This window comes from Humulus lupulus, chromosome 3 (genome assembly GCF_963169125.1).
Source record: "Humulus lupulus chromosome 3, drHumLupu1.1, whole genome shotgun sequence".
Lineage (NCBI taxonomy): Eukaryota > Viridiplantae > Streptophyta > Magnoliopsida > Rosales > Cannabaceae > Humulus > Humulus lupulus.
In genome coordinates this window covers 279,103,833-279,113,483 of record NC_084795.1, presented here as the reverse complement: position 1 = coordinate 279,113,483, position 9,651 = coordinate 279,103,833, and the positions used below count along the sequence as shown (strand labels likewise).

Sequence of the window (9,651 nt, the reverse complement as noted above, 5' to 3'; positions counted from 1 at the left end):
TCCCATTGTTGGAGCTCTTACCAACTTTATTGAATCTGCCATTCAGTCACTTCAAGCCGTTGACAACATAATCCAAAAAGGTCGTTGAATATAATGTGTGCTCGAAAAATGTGTGCCTTTATAATTCATTGTTGTTTTAAATAATGTGTTAAATAAACCAAGAGACGTGGTGCTTTGTGGTTTGTTGGCTTTTAAATTATGTGTTAAATAAACCAAGAAGAAAAAGTATAGACAACCCCGCATTAAGCCTAGCCTTTTTTAAATTATGAACTAATCATTTGTCACATGTAACCAAAACAACTGCATAAAATAAATTTTCATATAAATTATGAGTCTGCAAGAGAATATACATGCCCTATCATCTTTAGGTATAGTGTGAGCATTAACCAATAGATAACTAATAAAAAAATTAAAAAAACATATCTAAATTATAATTGTGTTTGGTAAAAAATTTCTTCTTGAATCTTTGAAACACAAAAATTGAAATATTATTTTTATTTTTATTATGTTATTTTTATTTTTAAAAAATAAAAATACGTTTGGTAACTATTTTTGTTATTTTAAAAAAATCAAAAAATAATAAATGTGTTTAATAATTTTTATTTTTATTTTTTGTTTAACAATATAAAATGGGGTATTGATTTAAAGAAGAGAAGAAACAAAAAGTCAAAAAGGATTTAAAATTTTTAAAAGTGAAAAAATTATATTTTCAAAATTTAATGAATTTTAATTAAAATTTTAAAAAATAATAAATAAAAATAGAATTACCAAACACTATTATATGTTTAATTGTCAAATTTTTAATTAATTAAATAAGTAAAATTAAGAGTTACCGAACAACACCTATATGAACTAAAACTATTCCTACATGAAGTAACTATTGATTTAATTTTATTGCTCAAACAAAACTATTAATTTTATTTTATGTTTTTATAATTTAGATGCCACCAATTAAATAATATCTTATCAAACTCAAAATCCAACTAGATTAGCTACATTAAACATACATGTGTTCAAAACTTATGAAGTAAAATACATTAAAAAATAATTGATTTCCATTTATATTCAGAGTAAAATATTAATTGCGTACATGGCTTAGCAAATATGTGTGAATTTTCTTACCAATTGTTGATGAAAAAAATTACATGGCGTTACTAAAAAAGCAATATAAAGATTTTGATCTTGAGTAATGTTAATTAATTAGGACAATGTATTTTATAATTTTGCAATTAATGCAATCTTTTCTATCAACAATTAAACAAACAAATAACATACACAAACTTAATTGTCACTATTAAATGAGATATAATTGAAGATTATCATGCCAAAAGCTAACACATGGTTATAAGGGCATCACTATTCTCATTTAAACAATTTTTTTCCACCTCTTCCAATAACTATGAATACTCATAGCAATATATTGTATTGCCATCTCTAATTAAGAGCAATTTGGAAATAATGTTAGAGGTAGTGTCATTAAAGAATGTATCTTGTGAAATAATATTGAATTTAATAATTTTTTCTCAATTTTTATTTGTACCTGTTCATTTATTACTATAATAAATAAAATATCATTTACATTCCAAGAATATTAATGTAATTTTAAAACTTGGTGTATAAACAACTATATACAAGTAGATTAAGATTAATAATCTATGACATACTCTTACTCAAACAAGCTTTGAAGTTTGAATATTAAAAAGAAAAATCTAAATAGAAACCCACAAAGATGAGCATTTTACACCAAAAAAAAGTAGAAGCTCCAAAAGATGCAAATTCAAGAGAAAGAAAAGAGTGAGGGGCAAAGGGCAAGTGAGCAAGTGAGCAAGTGAGCAAGGAGAAAGTTCACTAACATAATGCACAAATTATAAGAAAACTACAAACATGGATTGTGCTTAACACATTAACTAACCATTCATGTTCATGTCATTACCTTCTAAAACCATTGAACAACACTTGATGATGCTATATAGCATCTGTATAACCAATATACCATTATACTCAGTGTTGGCTTTCAAAGCATCCACTGTAACAATAAAAAGATAATTTAGAGAGTTGCACAAAAACATACAGTGAAATATGCTTAATGATTTGAAGGAAGTATAAACTTTGCTGCCAACACATGATGCATAGATAAGTTTATATTTTGGATTTGGTTTTAACAGCTACACCACTTCACGAAATCTGGGTTTACTTCACATTTTCCATTTGTTTGGTTCAAAAGCCTTGAAAAGAGCATTGGATGATCTTCCAGTGGCAGCTTAAGATGTGACAAGAAACTAAAAAATATAACCAGATATAGACAATCAATGCACTATCTCTATTTCCTTTATTGCTTTTTCATTCACAGACACACATGCAAGGTACTAATAATGATTTTTTTTTTTATGAAATAACTGAAATAAAAATGTTTGAAGCCAAGAAGAACAAAACTATTAAATCTAGACGGTTAAGCAAAGTCAATAGCCAAAAACAGAACAGAATAGTATGATTAAGCCAAAATAGGACAGAACAAAACACAAACATGGATTGAAAACTAGAAGAAAAAACATGATATAGTATAGCGATTTAAGTATGTGAATTGTCATATGGAATAATCTATGTTATAAGTAAAATTTCTAATAGACATCATTAACTTTGTAATCCAAACGAACCCAGACAATTTTATAGGGAATGGAAAGTGAATAGACCAAGAACTTAGTACCAAGTATTATACAAGAAAAGGTCCTAGCAAAAAGTGAAAAAAGTGTATCATCTAATAATTTTCTGACACAATGAACATGATAATCAATACAGAAAGTTTTCATATGAAATAAGTTAAAGTCGCATGTTTATATGCACTTATAAATGTATGTAATCAAATAATATTTCAAACACAAGTACATGGGTGCACTCTTGACTGAGATTGTAACATTTGTTTACCTTTGATCTAATCCGGACACAAGCTTTCTTTGCCACAATTGCATCTAGCAACTCTTCTCTGACTAGAGTCGGTTCATCAAGAATTTGGGTGTGCACTTTTGATATTGTACGGAATGATCAGTCCCTAAGATGATAATAGAATTGGATACCAAGAAATCTCACTTTATGGCTAATAAGAAAAACCATACATCAAATGCCAATTAATAAATGGAATCAAAATGGGACATCAAGAAATATAACTCACGGCCAGAGCCACAATAACCAGTGCAAGGATCGATGTGGTTCAATCCCAAACCCCTTTATTTATTTATTTTTTTGATAAAAAAAAACAGTTGGTGGTTCTCCATTTGTTAAATTAGCCCAGCTGGGATTTGAACTCCAGACCTCTTTCACACCACACACACCCAACCACCACATGAGCTAGACTCAAGTGCCAGAACAATCATCCATTGCAAGGGACAAAATATATCCTAACCATGATTATCCACTTAATGAAAGAGATTTATTTCAGCCTCATCATGATGTTCAAGAGTAAGAAGAAACAAAACTGAGATATGTGAAAACGTTTATCTATATATATCTAACTCAGATTACAATTAGCCACAATTACAAAAAGGGATCGGTCAAACAAAAAAGCAAAGTTCACATTACCCTCATCAAAATTTCATACCATAAGTTTTCTTCAATCAGGCCGCCTTTTTTAGTCTCTTTATTCTCTCGAGGGCACCAAGACGGCTTTCATCATCCTTGTTCTGAGCATCATCTTCAATTTCTTTTCTCTTGTGAGCCAAGTCTCCAAAAACAGCATCCGGCACATCTTTTTGCTTAATTTCAACAATTTCATTGTCTTCATCAGAGTCATTCTCTTCTGGTAGCTCAATATCTTCATGATTTGCTGTAACTTTCAACCCTTCATCAGTTTGTGATTGCACTCCGGCACTCACGAATCCCACTTTCCTACTGCCATCTTTGGCAATAGTATCGTTTGCTGCAGGAGCTAACTGCCTCTCTAGAGCAGCCATTTCATCTTCAGGGACCCCTGCCTGTTTCAATTTGTCTTTTGCCTCATCAAGGTCCACAGTTTGATCCTTCTGCATCAAATACTCTGGCAGAATAAAGTGCGTCTGGAAAGCGATAAATATAAGATCAGTAAAAAAATTGTTATTCCTTAATACAAAGAACGATGTGCAATGAAAAAATGGTACGGAAAGACATGCATCGGCAAGCCTTGAGATCTCAATGCATATATGATAAAGTAAACATCCAATAAGATTGACAAACAATCACAAGCTTCTCAAAGATGTATATGAAAATAAAATTCTTATCTTACCTGGCTGTAACTTGCAGACACACTTCGTTTAATACGGAGCATTTCTCTAAAGGTATCTTCGTTACCATGTTGCACTTCAAAATTATTCCATTCTTGCCAGAAATCCATATCTGATCGTGGATCTGAAAACTGCGATGCAAAGACAAATATTGCACGAGCACGGTCAATTTCTCCCAAGCTCTTCTCAAGCTCGGCATACTTTGAACACATTTTCTTCACATCTTTATCTGGAAGACCAGATTCTATTGCTTGTTCGTATATTTCCCTAGTTTTGGGGACACCAAAGATCTCAGCTGCACGGTTAATGTAGAGCTCATACATGCTAAATTTTTCACTGTTTGGAACAGCCTTAGTAGCTTGGTCATAGACCTTCATAGCTCGCTTTGCCAGACCATATTCCTCCTCCAGTTTGGCATATTGAAGATACAGAGGTTTCACTACATCAGCAGGGGTCTGATAGACAAAACCAAAAGCATTTGTCAGTATCATAACAAGTAGTTAATAGAACAACAGAACAAAGACAGCACTAGAGTTACCTAACTCAAAATTTACCCTGAAATTAACATGAATAATGTTAATATATATACATATAAAATTATACACTTACATATAGCTATAGAAATAGAGATGTGAACAATAGTAGCAGGACAAAACAATAATCTAACTCAAAATCTTAAGTGAGATAAACTTTTGATTAAGTTTAATGTCACTACATAATATACGATGTATATCTATAAAACCAATGATGGGGACATGAGTAAAGAGAGACTATTTAATCCTAGCATAACATCGTCAATTCTTACTGAGCTTTACTTTGGATTCCATACTATGGACAGTGAAATATAAATAACCCTGCGAGTCTGCTCAATAATTTTGTGTTTCCAAGCATATTTAATTCGCATTACCTTGTTCCCAGATAGATGCCTTACCGTGTCTGCAAGTCTTACTAATTTTATTAAATTCAATGTAGCAAACCAACCATAACATAATTAAATCACATTCTTCCCACTACGAAGTCAAATTAAATTAGTGACAACAAAATAAAGACATTTGCACCTTTTGGAAATATCTGTAACAAACATTTAAGAAGATATAATATACAACTAACCAACAAAACTAAATTGCAAAGTCACCAAGAAAATTGAACACAGAAATGTGTTGAAGGCATTGGCACTAGGAAATTTTTTCTTTAATTTAGAAAGAAACCCTGATGGAACATCCATTATAAGACAACCATAAATGGGAAACTGTCCATACCGTTTCAATAGCATGTTCAAATAGCTCTCTTGCACGTTCCAATTTTGTCCGTCCATATCTCTTCACAAACTTAGTTAGATAAGTCACCCATATATCTTTGACATGTGGATACTTGAATATCTTTACTCCTCTTTCATATACCTTAAATGCATCTTCAAAGTATTTATTTTCCTGAAACAATAAAATTATAATTAATATATCGAAATAAGTCTTAATAGCAAAACTTCCAGAAAAATTAATAGACAAAGATACAAAAGAAATTGCATACTTCCAACAGAAATGCATAGTTAATTATAATTTGTGGTGTGGCTATTCTTAAATCCAGTATCCTTTCATAAACTTCTCGAGTGGACTCCAAAGTGCCAAGGCTCTCCTCCAAATCAACATAAAAAGTCCATAGTCTCAAAGACTTATGCAGCTTCATTTGAACTGGTTCACTTCCATCAGCAGCCACTGAAATAGCAATAAAGGCCAAAATGTCAGCGACAAGATTAAAATTATTAACAAAAGCCACTCAGATTACAGTTAGCTTGCTTTACAAATATAAAACACCAGAGTCTGAAACCATGCAGGTTGTCTTTTCTTTTTCTTTTTTAATCAAGAGAAAATGCCTGTAACTCACTTACTGGGCCCATGTTTGAAACTAGGGCTCCTCAACTAACCCTACAAATTTTAACAGGAAATTATAGCAATTACCATGTAGGAACTTATGAAGGACTCGACTTTCAGACTTTGAGGGAACCAACAAACCACAAGCATGATCGTTTGAGCTATAAATAGTTCAAACATGTTCTGACTTATAAACTAAACCTAGGTTATCTTCCACCAAGAAACAGAGACCAAAGAAAAGTAATGATTAATAAAACAAAGCTTACCATAAATATGAATAAAATATAACACCAATGCTTCACCTAATACGAGAAATGGTATATCTGAGCCTAACTTCTCGCTACAAGACGTAGTATAGCCCATTCAAATTTCAACTTTTAAAAATGAGACTAATTGCTTGGTCAGGAATAAAATGCCAATGCAATAAACGAGGCCAAACAAATTGCAATACTAAACTGAAACCTAAAAAAAATCCTCAGAGAAGGGGAAGTTTAACATAAAACTAAAGCCAACTAATCGCTGTTAAACAGGTAACTGATAGGCCCTAATGTATTAATTTACCACATTGGCATTAGGGGTCATTTTGGTACATTGTTCTAGGCGGCTAGGGTTGTATGGGTATATATGAAGTGGGAGGAACAATGAGTATGGTATGGAATTTCTATTGAGTGGAGCACTTTCTCTTTGGAGAGTTGGCAGTCTTTTGAACACCGGCCACTTTGGAGAGTTGGCGGTCTCTCGAATACCGGCCACCTTAGGTGTTGGCTGTCTCTCGAATACAGACCATTTTATTATTGTAATGTGCTTGCTGTTTCTATAATAAACTCGAGATTTTTCATCATCTTTTTTATCTTTCTTGCTGGTTTGTTCTTATATTCTCTGTGCAAGTCTAGTGGTTCCTATCAGTAACATAACTAATATGAGTAATCAAAGTTGCTAGTACAGCCTTCCTTTGCACACAATTTCGATATAACATACAGCCCTAAGTTGCTACTGCTTATTTAGGACAGTAAGTGTCAGCTTATGAAGTTCAAAATAATATTTGTACAATTTGAAAAACTGTTATGGTTAATACTTAGAAAAAAGCTTAACAAGTAATGAAAAGAAAATATTAACAATCCATTACCTTTTCGTTTAACCTCCACTGATGGCTCTGCTGTAGCACGCCTCATAAGCTCCAGTGCTCCTTTAAAATTTTTATGTTTCAATTCCATTTCTGCCCACTCACACCAAATACTAGCTAGATTATCCACGGTCTTGTAGTTCACCTGCACTGCTTTGTCAAAAATCACTCTTGCATTTACAATATCATTATGGTTCTCATACAGCTTGGCAAAAGCAATCCACAACGTATGAGGTTTCCCCACTGCTTTCATGGGATCAACCGTCCTCACCGCCTCAGTGTAAGTAAGGATCTGTTTTGTAGGATTACCCTCAAACAGCTTCACCCTCCGATGCCACTGCTCCACATTATGCGGATTTTGCCGTAAAAGAACACTATTAGCTAATTCGGGTCTTCTATCCATGAGATGATCTAATCTAGCTAACCTTAAATCTATATCCTTATCATCGTGTAGCCAAAAACCATTAAGCATCTTCTTCTCAAATTCAGCCACAGACAAATTTAAATCCAACCGCACATCTTCATCCTCTTCGTCGCCATTCTCTTCTACACCACCTTCTTCCTCTCCTTCGTCGTCGCTCAAATCCATAACTTCCATCTTATGAGCCAGCATACTCTCTTCAAATTGGGCATAAGAATCAAAAATTACACTAAAATCTCTAACAGTAACCACAGTCGTCATACCCTCCTCAAATATATCTCTAGCTTTCTCATGTAAATTTCTCCTAATGTAATACTCTGCAAGAGAGGTCCAAAGGCGACCCACCTCATCAGTAAACTTCCTAATCCCACCCCTTATAATTGCGTCCACATTCAACCCAGAAACCTCCGTAGCGTGCTTAGTGAGCAAATCACACAACTCCAACCAAAGCCTGTGTCTAGTTTTTCCCTTTATTGAGTAAAACTGGTCATCATTCAGCACCGAAGCTAACCTCTCAGATCCTTCTTGCCAAAGACAAGAATTAATCAAGAATTCAATGAAATCTTCAATATGACTAGGGTCGTACTTTAAGTACCTTCGATAAACGCGAAGCGAAGTCTCAATTGGGATACCCCTCTGGCTCACAAAAACGAGATAGGGCTCCCAAATGCGGTCGTGCTGGGTGACGGGTAAAGCGCAGAGTGCTCTATCGAAGGTGCGGCGGGTACGAGTGAGCAATTTCTGGTCCGTCAAAGTCTGGAGGTACATGATCCAAATTCTGGGCATTTTGTGCATGGTGACGAGGGCTCGCTCGAAGGTATTGTTTAAGGTCTCGTAGTGGGAGTGAGTGATGGGTAGGTTACGGACCAACTCGAGCCGTTCTCGGAGATAAGCGTACCAAAGTTTGTAGCTTCCGGGAAGGGCTTTGAGGGCGCGCTCGTAAATGATAAAGCGCTTCTTGAATGGGGCGTCGGCACGAGCAATTAGGTATCGCCACCAGAGCTTGAGGCTGAAGGGGTTTCGCAGAAGCTCTTCTTCGTAGAGAAGGTCATCTTGGGAGGGATAAAGCTCTTTAGAGATCTCCATGGAAACGCAGTGTGTAGTCACACACAAGTAATTGGTAGAAGAAATCGAAATCAACAAACCCTAAACCCCTCAATTTTTTTGAAAGTGGGAGTTGAAGAAGACGAAGATGAGAAAGAGGGAAATGGGCCGAAATGAAAGGCCGCAGGATCTCCTTTTCGAATTGAGGAAAGGAAAGGAATTTTATTTTTTTTTTGAGAAATAAGTGAAAATGGGTTTTTTTTTTAGTGATTTTTTATTCTTATATATACAACTTTTTTTAAGATGATTTCGGTATTTGATGAGAAAATTTTGTAATGACTCCTACCTATTTAAATTTTTGACTAGCTGTCTAAATTATGAGATGTCATCTTGCAAAAAAATATTAAAATTAAGCTAGATTGCAAAATAACTTTAAAAAATAAATCATTTTACGAAAGGGCCCTTATTTTTACACTCTATTAGACTAAAAAGTTGAACAAAAGTAGTATAATCGCTAGCCATACAAATTCGTCTTCCAACGTAAGAGCATGCACTGCCAATTTATGTGCATGCTTATTAGTTATCTCACGTACATGGATTAGGAACCCTCTAGGAAAATTAGACAACAAATTTACAATATCCTCTAACAAATAACCTAATTCATCATAGTAAGAGGATCTTTTCAAAAAGTGGGCCACAGTTGCTAAACAATCTGATTCAACAAAAGTCAAAGGAAGATCTAACATTAGGCTCCAATGTAGTGCTACCATTAAAGCTACACATTCTGACTGAGTTAGTGTAAAGCATCCTACAAAACAAATAATAAACAGAATACAACATTAGAATAAAATTAGAGAAAAAAAAAACTTAAGTCTAACTCTTACTCACAACATGAAGGATGTTACTCCCTCCAGGTTAGAGAAAACTATATATAAAAAATATTAC

The 9,651-nt window shown here is 33.8% G+C and overlaps 1 protein-coding gene across 4 annotated transcripts; it reads right to left on the bottom strand.

Moving 5' to 3' along the window:
- Positions 1-1,666: 1,666 nt before the first annotated feature.
- On the bottom strand, positions 1,667-8,912 carry LOC133824551 (uncharacterized). 4 transcript variants are annotated; one of them, XR_009888536.1, is made up of 7 exons: positions 7,245-8,912; positions 5,778-5,962; positions 5,510-5,680; positions 4,253-4,705; positions 3,593-4,046; positions 2,923-3,046; positions 1,667-2,279 (listed from the first exon to the last, which is right to left on the bottom strand). XR_009888536.1 is itself a non-coding variant. In XM_062257453.1 (6 exons), the coding sequence occupies exons 1-5, from the start codon at positions 8,746-8,748 to the stop codon at positions 3,609-3,611; spliced, it is 2,751 nt and encodes a 916-aa protein (XP_062113437.1). In that variant the 5' UTR covers positions 8,749-8,912; the 3' UTR covers positions 2,637-3,046; positions 3,593-3,608. The 4 variants fall into 4 exon arrangements, 2 of the variants coding, with proteins under 2 accessions (XP_062113437.1, XP_062113436.1); XR_009888535.1 differs by having other exon boundaries at positions 1,667-2,026; XM_062257453.1 differs by lacking the exon at positions 1,667-2,279 and having other exon boundaries at positions 2,637-3,046.
- Positions 8,913-9,651: the final 739 nt, after the last annotated feature.